A 19,125-nucleotide genomic window follows, 5' to 3' on the forward strand; every position below is an offset into this window, starting at 1 on the left:
ATTTAACCATTGAGCCATCTTCCCCAGCCCCCTTGCTTTTCAAAACAGATCTTCCTTGAACATTTTGGGAAACACTCGTAAGGGTTGGCAAGTCTCAGCTTGCCATTATTGCTATTGTTTTATTTAATTTTGTTTGCAAATTTTACTTTGAGACAAGATTGCATGTATTCCCAGTTGATCTTGAACTTATTATGTAGCCAAGGATGACTTTGAACTGCTGATTCTCCTGTCTCTTCCTCCTGAGTGGTAAGATTACCAGTGTGCACCACTAAATTCAGTTCATGCAGTGCTGGGGAATCAAACCCAGGGCTTTGGGCATGCTAGGCAAGCAGCTATACCAACTCAGCTACAGCCACAGCTCCCTGTTGTATTTTCTTTTAATTTAATGTTTATTTTTATTTATTTATTTGAAAGTGACAGAGAAAGAGGGAGGGAGGGACAGAGAGAGAGAGAGAGAATGGGTGCACCAGGGCCTCCGGCCACTGCAAACAAACTCCAGATGTGTGTGCCACCTTGTGCTTCTGGCTTATGTGGGGCCTGGGGAATTAAACCTGGGTCCTTTGGCTTTGCAGACAAATGCCTTAACCTGCTAAGCCATTCCTCCAGCCCGCCACCATATTTGTTGAGACAGGATCTTTTTCTGAATCTGGCAGGCACGGATTTGGCTGTACTATCTAGCCAGCATGCTCCGGGGATCCTGTCTTGGCCTTCCCAGGTCTGGGATTATAGGCACACATCACCAGACCCTGCTTTTATATGGGTGTGGGAATTGAAACTCAGGTTCTTGTGTTTGCTTGGCAAGCACTTTACCAACTGAGCCATCATACAAAGTTTTAAACTGTCCATTTTAACAAATATTTATTTTTCTTAGAAGTACATAAATTTTTTCTGATAATGTAACTTAATATTTATGTTAAAAGAATATAGTCTCAAAAGCAGTTGCAACATGAAATGATTAACAAGGCAGCTAACTGACCATTCTTTCTGAAACAGAACATGGGCTGAATCCTGTGTAGCTATGTATATGTGCATGTATGCGTGTCAGTGTGACACATGGACTAGAAAACGTGTATATGGAATTATTTACCATGGTTTCATTAGAAGGCTAGACAATTGAGAGCTTCATTTTTTTTCATTACAATTTGAGTAAAGAACATTTTCTTGCGATGAGAATTCAGTCTACTTTAAAAATAATGTTGTCTCAGAAGGTCTCATTATCTATGGTCTTAGTAGCTGGAGCTAGTCTCAGTTTTCTGAAAAATGTGGCCAGTGTAAGCAACCTCTATCCCTGTGTTCCTCTGAAGGAATTTCACAAGTCTCCCTGTACTTCTGTTTGCTATTTCACAGGTAAAATGACACGGTCATCTGCCTCTTTGCTTCCCCACACCCGCCCCTCCACTGTGAGACCTTTTGCATAAATGTTGGTTCCTGTCTAGCTACAATGGTCCTGTTGGCACCTGTCATTCCAGAGCATTTCTAAAATGGACCCTGATAAGCAAGGTGAGTTTTAATAGGCATTTCAGCGTATTATGTAAACAAAACAATTACACACAGATTCGTTTTGAGGGGTTCTGAGTCACAGGAAAGCAGACATCAGGAAAATTTCTGGCTGAAAAAATGTAAAGAGTTTCTCCCTCTTCCAAACTGAACTCCATAATTAGCTGAAGAATATTAAATTGATATGTTCTCCTAAAACAGCAGAACTAATTCAGCACAAGTCTTGGCATCACTATAAATACGTTTAAAATTGCTATCCAAATCACAAAAATGTGTCTCTCTTTATTTTCCCTCCTATTTTGCCATTGACAGGGCATCACCATAGATGTCTGATTATCAGGGATAAGTTCCCAGTACAACAGGGGCCTGAAGTTGAGAAAGACCCCTCGGTTGCCGTTACTTGAATATCTAATAAGTGGATGTAAAGAAACAAATTCTGCTATAGCCCCGCACCTCTGAATTCCATGCTACGTCCAGAATTGGCCTGTGGCATTTCTATTGGTAGATGCATTTGCAGCCTCATTGCCCTAACCTGCATGGCTGTGGCTGTTTTTCATAAAGTCCTGTGACCTCATGTTACTTATTGGAAACAACCTTACAGATGAGTCTTATTACCTTTGGATTTTCCAAACATGAGTCCTGGTATCAACGTACTGAACACAAAGCCAGAAATAACTCATTCAAGCCCCACTTTTCTCCCTCAACACAGGGTTTCTCAAATTCAGTATGCATCCAAAGAACTTGTAAAAGATTGGACTTTGTGTATTGTTTGCACTTGGTAGATCCAGGGCCAAGTGTAGGAAGGTTCATCATTAACAAACTCTCAGGCAATACGAATAATGCTTTCCTGGGACCCTGTCTTAAGGACCAAACTAGACAAGAAGCAGTAGGAAGAAATTTTATTGCATTCATCTTAGTATCTGAGGAGCATAAACACAGTGATGCTAAGCAAAAGTAAGGATTGTTGAAAGCAAAACACATTTCTCGAATTGTTCCCATGAATAAGAGCACATATCATTTGTGGTTTTATGCCTTTAGTACCTAAAACTACTTCGTGTATAGCTTGGGAGCTAGGGCACAGAGCAGTTTCTTCCTGATTTTTCTCCCATTCTCAGGAGGAAAGCTAACGTATTTTTGTGAAATCCTAAGGAAGTGGGCTAACAGCAGATCACCTGTACACTCACTCTCTTCCATGCTGTGCAGCATCACAGCTTGCCACGTCATGCTGCATAACTGCATCAAATGACACTGCAGAGCATCACTTGACATGATTGCTGGGCCAGATGGGCAGGCAGCTCCAAGCCACCCCCCAACCAGGAGCTGCAGATGGGTGTTTGCAAGTCCCCAGTCTACTGATTCTCTGTACTTACTTCATGCATCTGAGAGGAACCCGGGTGCAGAAACTGACCTACTTCCAGAGGAACAACAACAGTACCAAAAAAAAAAAAAAAAAAGGATAAAAGGAAAACACATGTTCCTATATACCTACTCCCCCTGCATTTTCCTTGTCCAAATGGAGGCTGAGGTGTGCTCACTTCTTCCATGCCTTAACATTGTACTCTAGCATCATACATTTTATAAACATAAAGAAAGATTGAATATCAAAAAAAAAAAATAGAGCCAGTTGTAGGTTCTCCAATATGTTTGACCTATCAAAAAAGGAAAAATAGGGGACTGGAGAGATGGCTTACTGGTTAAGTGCTTGCTTGTGAAGCCTAAGGACCCAGGTTCAAGGCTTGATTCCCCAGAACCCATGTTAGCCAGATCCACAAGGGGGCGCATGCTTCTGGAGTTCATTTGCAATGGCTAGAGGCCCTGGCGTGCTCATTCTCTCTCTCTCTCTTTCTCTCTATTGGCCTCATTCTCTCTCTCTGTCTGTCCCTCTCAAATAAATAAATAAAACAGAAAAAAAAGAAAAATAAACAGACATGGAGGGATTTTGTAAAAGCCTTTTGTTTGGGTGACAACTTTTAGGCAGAGTCCACATCTACCTTAGACAAATATCTTTGGCTCATGGTTGTATGTTGATCACTGAATCAAGGCAGTGGTTCCTTAGTATCCACAGGGACTTCATTCCAGGGTCCCAATGCAAATGCTCATGTTCCTTATAGAAAGGTGGTAATGCATTTGCTTATAACCTGGGCCCTTCTGCTCCCATACTGAAAATCATCCCTAGATTACTGAGTATACCTAGTAAGATGAAAATGCTTTATAAATAGTTCTCGTTGTGCACTATTTATAGAATAATTACAAGAAAAAGTTTGTGCTGACTACAGACTAATTTTCTGATTAGTTTTGGCTCTCAGCTGATTGAGTCTGCAAATGCAGGGAAACTTCAGACCGAGAAGGCCAACAGTGTATGCAGGATGTGGTCTGAGATACGCTCTAACACCTAAGAGATGGGCTGCCTACCTCAGCATTATGCCCCGTCAGCAGCCTTGCATGGCACCTGCTACTCAATATTTACATGTATTATATCCAAAACCTTCATTCTGCCCCTCACCAGAGCTAGAAATGTCATTTTTCTGAACCAAAATCAAGCCATTGTACTTCAATGCGAAATTTAAACTGAGTTAAGTTTAGGAACGGGCCATCTCTTGTAGACTGGAGAAACTGCTAAGATTTGTTTTCTGAATACCTACTCAGAAGCCCTGATCTGATATACTATTGTAATTGCTACATGCTGTGCTATTTGACTTAAACTTGGAGGTATACTTAGAGACCTGGAGCCCCATGTCAAGACTCAACACAAAAGACCATAGTAGCCTTATATTCTGTTTCCTTTGGTGTGTTATGTAGCAATTCCTTCTATTCATGGAATTATTAGTGAGGAAGGCTCTGGAAGTCACTTCCAAGTCCCCATCCCTAACTTTTTGTGTAGTTGTTGATGACTTTTCTTCCCCAGTAGTCTGCATTGCACTTTCCAATGCTATGACAGCTAGCCAGCAGGGTTGAAGCTTCTGCCTCAGTGCCAGCTTGATTTCTCAGTGTCCTGAAAGCAGAAAAAGTGGTGTTTTCAGCAATAACATCTTACTATCTAGATTCCAGATCAATTCTTTGATGCACCCATTTGTCCTTTCATGCTAATGTTAAGCAAGGCAAACGCCTTCAATGGACAAAATCCTCCCTTTAAGAATTGCTTTCCTTTTCTTTCATGATGAAACTTAAGCAGGCCCGGAGATGTACTTGTTCTCCATTTTAACTTTCAAGCATGTGCTTTGTGACTAAGCTCGAAAATGTGTGTGCCATCTTTCCTTCTTGGACTCTGACCACAAACGGAACATGCTTAGTAATGTACTGTTTATCATACTAAAATCTGTGTCTGCCCATATTGTGCCTCCTTATATGGATATGTGTAGCCTCCCTGAGTAAAATCTTCATGCCTCCTTCGTTCAAGGAAGGCATTCATTGGAAATAATTTCCATGCTCTCCTTCCCTGATTTCTGCAACAAGCCTCTCTCCATTCTTTTACTTCTTGGCTGCACTTACTTTGGCTCTGCAAAATAATGGTATGAACCCATTCAGCTCAGTTCCACGAAGGCCTCTGTAGAATAGAGTTCAAGGACTGCTCCTTAAATTCAAAGGCACTTTAGCTCTCTCCTAAGCAGTTAAGAGAGCTGGGACTTTGGCATACACAGGAATAATTAAGGAAACACTCCTTTTCCATCCTTTAAATTCTCCAATTTCTGATGAAACATGAAAGAAAAAAGTGAATGTCACCAAAACCTATCCTGCAGTGTGTGCTGAAATCAACAAAATACTGAATAACCCCATGTTTCATTTCTTTATGGGGGAGGCTTTTAGTTAGCAAGGGCTCTCAGCAAAACTCCACCTGCATACACTACGCTTACTCACATGCCTTGAGTTATGGAAATCAGCTGATGGTAAATTTAAAATAAGTTATAGTTTCTTTAAAATTTCTCCCCTCACCAGAATAAGCAGCCATCAGTGCCAAGCCCAGAGCTTTGCTGTGTGTGAAACTTCTGCTTCAGATGGAGCATCACTGGTGTGAACTGAAAACACTGGAAATTCAGTTTCTTTGCTGTTCTTTCCAAGTTCTTTCCTCTCTCACTCATATCTTTGGTCCAGACTTTATTATACAATTTTATTTGTTATTAAAGCAATTAAATATAATAAAATAAATCAAGGAAAGAATGCCCCGTGCTGTACTCAGATATTGTCACCAGGAAGCCCTTTGTCCATCTCTGTCTTAGCCCATCTCTGCTCTCCTATGTGCATTTATGTTATTCTTAAGGTCCAAACCCTGTCAGGAGAGTGACTGCTGCTCTCATCCACAATTCCAATTTGAGAAACAATAAGTCTGCTTGTATGATAATGTATGTAAAGTCTTAAATAACAAAAGGTCTCTTAAAAGACAACAAAAAGCTGTTATGATATTTTTACATATCTCTTATATTAAATAAAATCAAAATTGGAGGATCAATGAAACTAAGTTATGCTGCATTATGGCTGGAGAGAAGGCTCAGCAGTTAAAGTACTTGCCTGAGAAGCATAAGGACCCAAGTTCAATTTCCCAGTACCCACATAACACCAGATGTACAAGATGACACGTGTGTCTGGAATTCATTTCCAGGGACTAGAGGTCCTAGTATGCCAATTCTCTCTCTCTTTCTACCTCTTTCTCTATCTCATGAGTGTGTGTGTGTGTGTGTGTTTCTAAGGTAGGGTCTGACTGTAGCCAAGACTGACCTGGAATTCACTCTGTAGTTCCAGGCTGGCCTCAAACTCACAGCAATCCTCCTACTTTTGTCTCCCGAGTGCTAGGAGTAAAGTCATGTTCCACCATGCCTGACAATATGTATTAAAATATTTTGTTCATTTATTAGAGAGAGAGAAGCAGATACAGAGGGAGAGGGTGGGTGTGCCAAAGCCTGTAGCTAGTGCAAACAAACCCCAGACACATGTGCCACCATGTGCATCTGACTTACATGGGTACTGGGGAATTGAACCTGGGTCCTTAGGCTTCACAGATGAGCACCTTAACCACTAAGATGCCTCTCCAGCCCAAATAAACATTTTTTTAGAAAGGTATAGGCTAGGTGTGGTGATGCATGCCTTTAATCCCAGAACTCTACATAGTGAATTCCAGATCAGCCTGGGCTAAAGTGAAACCCTACCTCAAAAAAAAAAAAAAAAAACAAAAACAAAAAAAAAAAAAAAAACAAGAAAAGAAAAGGTGCTGCAAGAAAAGTAAGAGAATCAGTGTGGCAAGAATGCCACCTACATTTTCTAATTTCTCATTTCCTTGAGCCAGGTTACATTGGCATGTTATGGGCCTGTAGCGGTGTATTCATTGTACACATCGATTTGGGCTTCATTTCTCCCATGGGCAGGATGATTAGATTTATCACTTGTAGAGTTTCAGATTATGGGAAGCTAACTCATCAGAAATAGCATGACTGCACAAGTCAGGTGCCAAGGGAACATAGATTCTCTCAAAGTGACTTTGCTACATCAAATACCACCTGTATCCCCCACTTTGTGAACCCAAAACCTCTCTACTGGCTCCTCTTCCTCCTCCTTGATCCACTTACACATTCTGGAATCTTTCTTGCCTTTAAAAAACATCTTCATCTTGTGTGCTATTCAACTATGGCTTTCTCATCTTCTCTTGGAGTTAAAGGCTTTGAAAATAATCATTTGCTTTTAGGCTTAATCTTCACCTTACATTCAACTTAATCCTTGGCAACTTGATGTTTGCCTGTGTGACTCCACTGAATGCACTCTTGCAAATGCTTTCAGTAGCAAGATAATCATTATGAACAGATGGTCTTTTCCTCCTGTGGCTTCCAGGTACTGAAGCATTATTTATCTCTACTTTCTGAAACTCTCCTTCCCTGAGCTTAAGCTACCGCTTTCTCTTGTTTCTTCTTTCTTGGCTTTCCTGTCTCGTGTTTCCTCTTAAGTTTCTCTTCCTCCTCAAATGATTAAATTATTTTGTTCCTCAGACTGCTGTTACTTAGCCCAGCTTCCAATCATTAAATGCACTGTACTTTCGTTTCACTAATTACACTCAGCTTAGGCAACCTAATTGAAAGACATGCCCATTCCCATCACCAATAACTCTTAAATATCTACCAGCTCAACGATAGCAGCCTTGATACAGGGTATGCAATCAAAAGTTTGGGCTCTGTTCAGCACCCTGTGGTACTCCTCTTCCAAGCACTCTCAAGCACTAGATGTGACCATTGAGCAGTTGATGTGGCTAGTCTGGACTGAGGTATACAGGGAATGTAAAATACATTAAATTTGAAGAACTTAAGGCAAAATACCTCATTAATGATTTGATGCCATATTTTGACAACCATGTTAAAACTAGCAGCAAAAAATCCAACACTCTCCCAATCCTTATCATAATACTACACTAGTCTGAACAAGTAAATAAAATACCAGACATCAGAGCTGCCACCATGCCTCTGCACTGTTGTAATAAGGCAGGATCCTTGATAGGTTTGCCCAAATAGTCTTTGACCAAATCAGATTCCATTGGTTGGATTTGACACAGAGAAATGAATTGAAATTTACTTGTTGTTGCTATTTGGAATTCTAATCCATGCATGTACTACAGCATAAATATTGGGGGAAAAAAGTCATTCAAAGCTTCTTCCAAGATTTGTAGATGATTTTATTGTCTATAAAAAAATTCTACAAGTTGGGAGGGAATTACCATGGGATGTATTTTATAATCATGGAAAATGTTAATAAAAATTAAAAAAAAAAGAAAAAAAAAATTCTACAAGTCATTTGCAAGTTCCCTGAATCCCAGACAATTACTCTAGAATTAGTATACTCCCCTTAGAGAGGTAGCTTTCAAAGGTTAATGCCAATCATATTGACTCAAAGTCCTGTTAACACAAACACTGTGGGCTGGAGAGATGGCTTAGCATTAAGGTGTTTGCCTACAAAACCAAAGAACCCAGGTTTGATTCTCCAGGACCCACGTGAACCAGATGCACAAGTTGGCGCATGTGTCTGGAGTGTGTTTTCAGTGGCTAGAGGCCCTGGCATGCTCATTCTCTCTCTCCTCTCTCTCTCAAATAAATAAGTTTTAAAACAGCATTTTTGGTTCTCATCTCTGGAAGGTAGAGCTGACAGTTTTCTAGGGTCACGTTAGAAGGTGCATATCTATGAAGTCCCCGTGAGTCCAAATGCTGCCGACGTGACAACACTCTCTGAGGACTGCTGCCTTATACTGCCAATAATCAGTTCACGCAGACAATTTTATTTTACTTTTTAAAATATAGTTTTTTATTTATTTGGCAAAGATGGGGGAGAGAGGAAGAGAGAATGGGTGCACCAGGGCCTCCAGCCACTACAGACAAACTAGATGCATGAGCCCCCTTGAGCATCTGGCTAAAGTGGGTCCTGGGAAAATGAACCTGGGTCCTATGGCTTTGCAGGCAAATGTCTTAAGTGCTAAGCCATCTCTCCTGCCCCAACAGGCAATTTTAAATGCCTAATGTAAACTAAAAATGTAATGTGTAAGGCCATCTGAAGCTTTGTTGAATGACATTCACAATATGAAGAAATGGGGAGATCTTGCCTGTGATTTTTAATTTGCTGGATATAAAGGCTGATCACTCTGGTCTTAGATAACCAAAGTTCTATTGTGAAACAACAGAGTGCTCTACTGGGAAATTACTACATGTCTCCTATTCCAAGTGCAAACCAATGTAGAGGAGCAATGAAACAACTAAAGCTGTAGAATAACAAAAACATACAATAAATCATTTAGCAAGTATGTTACCTGCATTTTCCTATTTAGATCATGCAAATAACCCTACTAATATTTCATTATAATCCCTATTTACATGATGGAGAAACTGAAGATCAGAAAGTAAATGAATTTCCCCACAGGAAAAAGGAAGTAAGAGCACTAGGCAGCCAGCTAGAGATCTCTCTTGTCCTCCCCACTGAAATAGGCAAAAACCCACTCAGTGCCTGGTAAGTGCCAGAGGTGCTAATCATTGCTGCAGTGACATTAATGCACTGAACTTAAAATGTACTAATAATCATTTTTCATCATAGAAACAACAGATGCAAGAAATAACATGTGGTTTGCAGGGATAGCTCAACAGTTAAAGACATACGCTTGTAAAGCCTGACTGCCTATGTTTGATTCCCCAATACCCACAAGCAAGATTCACAGAGTGAATCCACAGAGTGGCCCATGTGTCTGGAGTTCATTTGCAGGGGCAGAAGGCCTTGGTGCACCAATACTCATACAATTGCGCTCTCTCTCTCTCTCTCTCTTCCTCTTTCTATCTCTATCTCAAATTTATATTAAATAAATAGAATATTAAAAATTATCATGATATTTATAAAGTATATGATAATGATAAGTAAAAAGGAAAGAACTAAAACATTAATAATTTGAGCATTAAAACATTTATTGTGCTGGGCGTGGTGGTGCATGCCTTTAATCCCAGCACTCAGGAGGCAGAGGTAGGAGGATTGCTGTGAGTTCAAGGCCACCCTGAGACTACATAGTGAGACTACATAGGTCAGCCTGGGCTACAGCAAGACCTTACCTTGAAAAACCAAAAAAAAAAAAAAAAAAATTATTGTTACAATTTGGCAGATGTCACCAGAAAATTTCCCAAGGGTGAGTATTTTTATTTGTTTAATTAACTACTGTATTTCAGGGATCTAGAATCATACCAGGACTATATAGTAACAGCTTGATAAATACTTGCCAAATGTATGGGTGGATACTACTTAGTTTTGTCATATATGCATAAATATGTTTGTACCTATAAGAGAATATGTTAACAAAATTGGATAAATGTTCTACACATTTCTATCCTGCTTCACAAAACTATGGGTTTTGCAATGACAGGTACAAAGACTGATTCAGGAGCACTCCTCATTTTTGCTCCACTCCCCCCTCTGGTGGGTTTAAAAGGAACTCTCTAGTGTCAAGGCCAGCTTTAAGAATATTCCTTTTTAAGCCGGGCGTGGTGGTGCACGTCTTTAATCCCAGCACTCGGGAGGCAGAGGTAGAAGGATCGCTGTGAGTTCGAGGCCACCCTGAGACTACATAGTGAATTCCAGGTCACCTTGAGCCAGAGTGAGACCCTACCTCGAAAAACCAAAAAAAAAAAAAAAGAATATTCCTTTTTGCAGGACATAAAGGATAGTATTTTATTTTAGTCACCCATAAACTAAAGTAAGTCTACATGATACCTTAGAGTTCCTTCTAGGACATGGAATGTATATCACAACACGGTCTTACATTTCATGTTTTCTTTGCAGGTGCTCTTAACAGTATTGAGAATTCTGTATATAGAACAGCTTTCAAATTGCGATCTGTGCAGACTCTGTGCCAACGTAAGTATAAATTCTCTGAAATAACTCAAAACAGTTGGACCTCGATGTGTGACAGAAAATTCATGAAGAAAACCAAACTTTGTTCACGTACCTCTCTGAGTGATTCTGGAAAGCGGGGCATGTGCATTTTCCAGTAGGCCCCCTGGTAACATAGACAACACAAGAAGGCGGGGTAGGGAGGGTGCACTGTGAGCGCTCCAGCTACCCACACACAGGCGGCTTCCCGGACAGCAGTAAAAAATGTGGGCGAGGTGGGTTTTTAAATTTTTTTTATTTCTTAGCTTCTAACATCTCTTTTGTTTGTTTCTCCTTAAGGATGTCAGCATCAAAATAAAATTGCAAAAAAAATACCCATTTAGACTCTATACTTATAGATCTAAGTGTGAAACATTTTAAATTCTTTCTAAAATGCGGGATATGAGCTTTTGAGTTGTCCCTCACATGTGAAGGAAGGTTTCAAATTAATAATCCATGGGCTATAAGTGTTTAGCGTATCTGGAGAATTCCCTGAAAACTACTCTTTTGAATAAAAGTTATATCTGGTTGAAGACTGATTTTCTTATGTTGTTATCTAGCAATGAGAGCTAAAATATAGTTTAAAGCACTTCCTCTGTGAAAATTTTCCAAAATGAAATCAGTTGGGTCTTATCTATGAAAGCACAGGCATCCATCTCTAAAGTTAATAATCTCTCACAGGATGTTCAGTACTTCCTGCTTGTTTTTGGTTGGTTGGTTGGTTGGATGGTTTTTGAGACAGAGTCTGGCTATGTAGCTGAGGGAAGCCTCAAACTTGTGGTTGTCCTCTAAGGGTCTGGCATTAAAAGTGTATGCTACTGCCCGTGCCTTCTTTATTGCATTGTTTTTAAAAACTGCTGTAAGTGAAATGCTTTCTGAGATGTATCATGTCAAACTTAAAAGACGTTCTGTTATATAGATGACACTTCCACTGAAAGTGTGAGTGGGTTTTTACATGTTTCTTTCTACCTAACAATTTATTTGGACTAATGGTTTTCACAATGTACTTCCCAAAATGCAAAACAGGGCTAGCAGGGTAGGAAGAAGAGGTGTATAGGGGAGGAAATACAAAGGCCAATTTCTCAACTATCACTCTCAATACCAGGTTCTTCTGAAGAAGGGATTTGGAGACTTTAAAAATCACTGTTCTTGAGGTAGTAAAGTACTTTCTACACAAACCTGAGGATTTGAGATTGGAACCCAGGCACCCGTGTAAATGCAGGGCGGATGTGGCCCATCTGTAATCCCAGTGCTCAGGAGGTGGAGGTAAGGTATCTTCAGGACAAGCAGGCCAACTAGACTAGCCAGTGAGCTCTGGGATCAAATGAAAGACATTGTTTTAATAAATAAGATGAAGAGCAATCAAGGAAGATACTGAACATAAAACTCGGGCTCCTCATGCTTACACACACACACACACACACACACCTGCACACATACAAGGATGCATGCACACTACACCGTGTAAAAAGTAAATAAAACTTAGTCATTGTCCTAAGCCAGCATGGTGGCTCATGCCTATAACCTTAGCACTCAGGAGGCTGAGGCAGGAGGATAGCCACAAGTCCCAAACTAGCCTGGACTATATAGTGAGTTCCAGAGTGAGTTGGGTTACAGAAGAACACCCTATCTCAAAAAAAATTAAAAAAAAAAAAGAGCTAGTCCCAGCCAGCCATGGTAACTCTAGCCTGTAATTCCTAACAAGTGGGAGGCTGAGGCAGGAGGATCACCACAAGTTTAAAGCCAGCATGGGCTAAGTAGTGAGTTCCAGGCCCCTGGGATATAGTGTGAAACATGGTTTCTAAATAAATGGATATATAAATATTCATCTTCAATCATATTTTTCTGGAGATTTCCTTCCACTAAAGAAAGCTAGCAATGTAAATTCACATAAGTCTTTACCATTAATGCTTGGAATCAGCATTAGCACAACTACAGGATTAAGCTTTTGAGATTGTTTTGTTTGTTTTTTTAAATCCTGGGATCAAAAACAGTAAATAAAAGTAGCTTTCCAGGGAAACTCTAACAATACATGAAATCATTGGTTGAAAAATCCACCTGAAAAAGAGATCCAACAAATGTTTGGGAAAAACAAAACAAACCCTCCCACACACCAAGATAAAGCATCCAATGAGCTCCACGTAGCAGGATCAGGAAATGGTCACAGCAAGGGGCTTCTGAAATTAATGCACCATTATCTGCTTTGCTGTAATATAGAACTCTCACAGAGGACAAAAATGCCCTGTGTTCCTAATGCAAGTCCAGGTGACAGATGTTTGGGATCCAGTGATGATCAAGAGTTTATAGTGCCTATCACCTATGACCAGGTTTTATTTAAGTCACATTCCTAAGACCTGCTCCTCTATTCTTTAGACTGTCTCCTTAAAGGCAATATCAGAGACAAATAAAAAAAATGTTATACTTACTAGAGTCCTTATCTTTGTGGGTGATTTACAAAGCAGAGAGAAACATGGGGCTTCACCATTTCATAGGCTGAAGCATTTTAAACGCCAGTTGCTCTCAGTGTTCTTGACATCCCCACCTCTTGGATGGATGGCACAGGCAACGCTTATTAATTTTGTCTGTCATCCTCTGTCAGCAAGAAACCATAAGGTTAGCTCTATTTCATTCTTTCCACACACTGCCTTGTAAAAATTTTAAGAGACAGTACTAAAATATATGAAATAAACCATTGTTTTCATAAGCAGCTGTAGTTTCATGAAGTGCCATCTCTAGATAATAATGTTGATGGATCCAAGATCAAAACAGTGATATTGCTGAGGAAGGGTGAGACCTGAGGAAATCTGATAATTCAGCCACTGCTTTTACAAAGACCACAAGGGCCACGTGACTCTGGCAGCTGCTTACACAACATTGCAGCACACACTATCCTCTCTGAAGGTTGTGAACAGGAAAGCTATATTCAAATGTATTCCATCCTCTTAGTGTAGACTATAAAAATATTTTCCTAACTCATCACCACCAGGTTTGACCTTCCTTGGAAGGCTTGTTTTTCAACGTTCTCACCCCTCTTTCTTTTAACCTCATTCCATAAAATGATACCCTAAGAGTTATGCTAGCAATAATGTTTTCATACCTTACAAACATATGAACTTTCCCAAAATCAAATAGGCTGTCAGCATAGCCGTGCCCGAATTAGACATGAAGGATACGTGTTCAAGTGGTAGTCATATTAAATTCCTATTAAGAAAAATCGCTGCTATTAGGGAAAAGATGGTTTTACTTAAACACCCGAAGCCTTCTGCTTTATTTGAAGTCACACGTTCTCATCAGAAAATAAGGCCCCATGCTTCATTTGCTTCCCACAGTGGACCTGATGGACAGCTCCCTGATCCAGCAAGTTCTGCTACATCAGAGCTTCGCCGTCAGCAGGGAGAGCTCCATCTCGGTGCAGCAGCTTTTTCAGACACTCCAAGAATTATTTGGGAGAGCCAGGGCAGGAAAACCAGGACAGGTGCACCCCAGAGCTGCTGAGCTCGCTCTGAGCCTCCTCGTGGCGATGTACGACAGGTGAGAATGTGGGTGGGTATCGTGCTGTGACCTCCAGGCCGAGGGCTGGCTGCTACTGACCACTGTCCACTGGTGTTAGTAAATGTTCACTTGCGATCCGGTATAAAAGAAGCCTTCCTTACTAGTTTCGTTTTTTCCCTTCCTTTCTCTCTCTCCTCTCTCTTTCTTTATTTCACAAATTTGTTATTTGTTGAGGAGGAAAACAAAAAGTGTCTATTAGCATCATTAGTGAAAAGACCTCTGAATGGCTAGAAGCAAAACAACAACAACAAAACAAAAAGATCCAGTTCTTCCTCTATATACACACTCACTGCCATCCCAGACAAGCATCCCCACCTTTTGCAAGGGTTAATATATGGATGTCTGGACATATGCTACACTTGGCTCTTGACTCCCTGGGAACTTGTTTTCTTTCCTTATTTTTTTGTAACCCATTATTGAAATTTGATTTAGTTCAGCATTTAGCTAAACTAAGGTCAGGTATCCAGTGCATAGATGAGCAATACAGAACAGTTGAGACCATATGAAAGGGGCCTGTGGTCTGCTGTTAGTGGGTTTGCTGTGACTGGATGTGTGCTGTGTGCTGGCTGAGCTCTCACTTTTACATGCATCTGCCCCTTTCCAGGCTAGTTTACCTTATATAATATTCATTCAGTAGACTATATCCTTTAGGAGTAACTTTTTGTTTGTTTGTTTGTTGTTTATTATTTATTTGCAAGCAGAGAGAGAGAGAGAGAAGAGAAACAGACAGAGAGATAATGGGCATACCAGGGCCTGTAGCCACTGCAAACACCAGACACATGTGCCCCTTGTGCTTCTGGCTTATATGGGACCTGGAGAATTGAACCTAGGTCCTTTGGCTTTGCAGGCAAATGCCTTAACTGCTAAGCCATCTCTCCAGCCCCTAGGAGTAACTTTTAATGTGTTTAATTTTATAGCACATACAAGACATTTTTAAAGGTTTTTTTTTTTTTTTAATACTTATTTGGGAGAGAGACAGAGAGGCAGATAAATAGAGAATAGGCACTCCAGGACCTCTGGCCACTGCAAACAAACACGAGACTCATGAGCCACCTCGTGCACCTGGCTTACATGGGTACCAGGGAATCAAACTTTGGCCCTTAGGCTTTGTAGGCAAGTACCTTAACCACTAAGCCATCTCTCCACGCAGCCCACTTTTATTTTAGGACCAAAGAAGCTGCATTACCCATAAAACTGCCTCCCGGAGGCATGCACAGTTTGAACCACTGGGTAAAGTCCTTTTAGTTCTTTCCTTTCCTAGTTTGTTACTCATTTTTTAATTGCCTAGTGATATATCAGCACATGCTTGAGTGACGTTGTCATGACTCCATACCCTCAAAACTTGAGTTTCTGGGGGTCTTTGTAGTCACTGTGCTTGTCTGCAACAGCTCTCTTCCCATCTTTGATGAGAGGCCTGAAGGGTTGGAAACCAAACAGCTGGTGGGCAAAGAACCAGTCCACTCTGAGCTAGAGCCTGTGAACCCATCTATTTTTGCAGCATGTATTTTCCTCTTGGTCCTTTGTTTCCAGGCAGGTGAGTCCTAAGGAAGTGAGACTGCCTGTCCCATAAGGACAGGACACACCTGCATTCCTGGTCCCTGACACTGGACACCACAGACAGGAAGCCAATAAATATTTGTTGAAGGGGATGACTGAATGAATGAATGATGAAACATTTTAATCCAATGCTCTATTCTGCTAAATTCTGCATATTTGTAAAGAGGCCACGGAAAGTTAGCAATCATAACGTCGCATATGAAGTGTTCATTAGTAGGTAGAGTTGTCATAAACCAGTGCCCATAAGTAACTCTGCCCTCCCCATTCTTGTCTCTCATTTGTGACCTGCAGCACAGCATCGAGTGCCCTCAAGCTCCTGCCCGTGGCCACAGCCCTGATTGCCCTCTCGGGGGACAGCCCTCTTACAAAGTACAGAGGTAACCTGTGCAGCAGCTTTGTGTATTTTGAAGTATGGTGACCCCCCGCCCAGCCCCCAATGCAATATTCGCCCACTCTGTATCCCTGTAAAAATGACTTTTGTTCCTTAGGACACACTCAGCATGACTGGCTTGTTTTTGTTTGTTTGTTTGTTTGTTTGTTTTTATGACTAGCTTGTTTTTATTTGAGAAGAAAATAAACACAATTGTAAACATTTCTGATTTTTTTGAAGATTTCAGATTTTTTAAAAATCTATGCTTTCTCATTTTATGACATTTGTGGTTTAGAGATTACCAAGAAGCTACTAATTACTATTTTTGAAAGTCTGGATAGCCTTACAGTGTCACTTACCAACCTTCACCACAGAGGCCTTAAATTATCAAAGGGTTGAAATGTGAATGAGTTTTCATTAGCAACACAATGATCTGCGCTGAGAGGCCTTCAAAAACGCAAGCAAATGACCAAGAATATTACTGTTCTCTTTCTATTTAATACTTACAAAGAAACTTACCTCAAAGCAATACTCTTTGAACATATAAGGTCCAACTTAAAGATTTCTTTCCCTCTACACTTTTAGCTCTTTTTCAGCTCTATGTAGAAAATAACAGGGGAGGATCTGAATCCTGTGCACGCATGACTCGGAGGGTTCTGAGAAACTTACTAACAGATCTGCAGCAGGTAAATCCCAATGGTTAAGACATCTAGATTTGTTTCTATTATATTAGCTACATGTATTATTGAACAATATGATTTGTATAGCAACAATTTAAATTTTATGTGGTCCCCATTGAATTTTGTCTCCTTTATAGTCATTGTAATCTGAGTACAGACCCCAGTTAATTCTCGCCTAACCTATTAGAATTGCATTCAAACTTGTTTCTTGAGATCAGGCCTTCCCCATCTCTGTAGTGAGCCAGTGACCTTTCCAAACTGTGTATCCCTGTGTTGTTGCTCTTCCTGTTACTATACTAGAATGCCTGAGATGATCAATTAATTTAAGAAGAAGAAAATTTATCCTGGATCCTAGTTTTGGAGATTTTAATCAGTGGTCCATAAGCCTCATTGCTTTTGTGCTGCAACAAGGCAAGTGGTAGTGGGAGTGTATGGTAGTGAAGGATGCTCAACTCATGTTGGCCATGAGCAAAGAAAAGGGAAGAGATCAGGAACTCACAATATCCATCAAGAGTATGTCCCCAGTGACCTAAAACCTTCTACTTGACCGTACCTCTTAAGGTGTCTACCTCCACATAATACCAATCTAGGGCAATACCCTTAATCATGTGCCTTTGGGGGATACGTAAGATCCAGTCTATGACACAGCCCCATAGCCCTAGTATAAGGCCAAATTTAATATCTCTATATGCAAGGCTTTTGCCATTTGAACAAATCTTTCTGTTTCTCTCTTTTTAAAAGTGAACTTCGAATCATTAGTTAAAAGAAAACAACTATAACTGAAGGCAGAAAAGCAAAAAGCAGACCAAAAGCAAGACTCATAATAATGAATACGTCCGGGGCTAGGACGATGGTCCTGTTGATAAAATGCTTTTCGCACAAGCATAAGGATCTGAGTTCAGATCTTTGGTTCCCACGTAAAAGCTAGACATGACAGTGTGCACCTGCCGTACAGCAACAGAGAGGCAGAGGCAAGGTCGTCCCTAGGGCTCGCTAGCTAGCTAGCCTAGCGTAATCAGTGAGCTCTGGGTTCAGAGAGAACCTGCCTCCAAAAATAAGGTGGAGTGTGTTTGAGGAAGACACCCAGAGTTAATTCTGTCCTCCACATGCACACACATATATGTGCACACACACCTACACACACATGTACTCACATGCACATGAACATACATATACACATGCATGCAAATATATACACATGTACACAAAAAACGAACTTATAGGGGCTAAAGAGATGGTGCAGCAGTTAATGCGCTTGCCTGCAAAGCCAAAGGACCCAGGTTCAATTCCACAGTATCCACATAAAGCCAGATACACAATGTGGCACATATGCCTGAAGTTCGTTTGCAGTGGCTAGAGGCCCTAGCATCCCAATTTCTCCCCACTCTCTCTTTTTCTCTCTCTCTCTCTCTCAAATAAATAAATAAAATGTATTAATAAAAAAGAACTTACAGATGAACACAAAACTGATTTGGGGGAGGAAGAGAGAATTGTCTCTCAACCAGGACAAAATTTATTTACCTGTCTACAAAAAAGAATTATTTGTGTTGCTATCAATTTTCTACAAATAGACGTTAATCTCTACAGTTCTATAAAGTACCTAGTCAAAGACAAGGATTTATTGTCTCTATAGATTTAGATAAGCACTGTTGAAAAGATAGCCAGCAGTCTCCTTTGCCTATTCCAAAGTATGTAACTGTGCTTTATACTCCTTATGCCCTTTTAACTCCTGCATTTCAAAACCCATAACCCTTGTTCTGTATCTGACACACGCCACACTCTCCACTCACCCACACTGTTGCTCAGCCTCTTACTTAGCAGGTGGTGTTTGCTTTTCAGGAGCTTTCCAGTGGTCGCTTCCTTCCTCAAAACCTAACTCTGTGTATAACTTTGTTGTAGCATTTATCGAACTTCACCAGATGCCTCCCTGCCATACTCGGGGCCCTTGTTTGTTTGTTTATTTATTTATGTACGTATTTACTTATTTATCTAGAACAAGGATTATATCTCATTCATGCTTGTTTACCCAGTGCCCCACACAGTCCCTACACTCAAATAAAGATTTCCATCACTGTCTGTGTTTTAAGAACGTGCAAACTTGAC

General features: G+C 40.5%; 1 protein-coding gene across 1 annotated transcript in view; it reads left to right on the forward strand.

Annotated features, from left to right (window-relative positions):
* The first annotated feature begins 1,481 nt into the window (after positions 1-1,481).
* The window catches only part of Dytn (dystrotelin), a 61,370-nt gene continuing 43,726 nt past the window's right edge, over positions 1,482-19,125 (forward strand). The window contains exons 1-5 of the mRNA XM_004653549.2: positions 1,482-1,500; positions 10,774-10,848; positions 14,193-14,394; positions 16,264-16,349; positions 16,928-17,028. Coding sequence (XP_004653606.2) covers positions 1,482-1,500; positions 10,774-10,848; positions 14,193-14,394; positions 16,264-16,349; positions 16,928-17,028 — 483 coding nt within the window. The remainder of the gene's footprint in view (positions 1,501-10,773; positions 10,849-14,192; positions 14,395-16,263; positions 16,350-16,927; positions 17,029-19,125) is intronic.

This window comes from Jaculus jaculus, chromosome 4, assembly GCF_020740685.1.
Source record: "Jaculus jaculus isolate mJacJac1 chromosome 4, mJacJac1.mat.Y.cur, whole genome shotgun sequence".
NCBI classification, from domain to species: Eukaryota; Metazoa; Chordata; class Mammalia; order Rodentia; family Dipodidae; genus Jaculus; species Jaculus jaculus.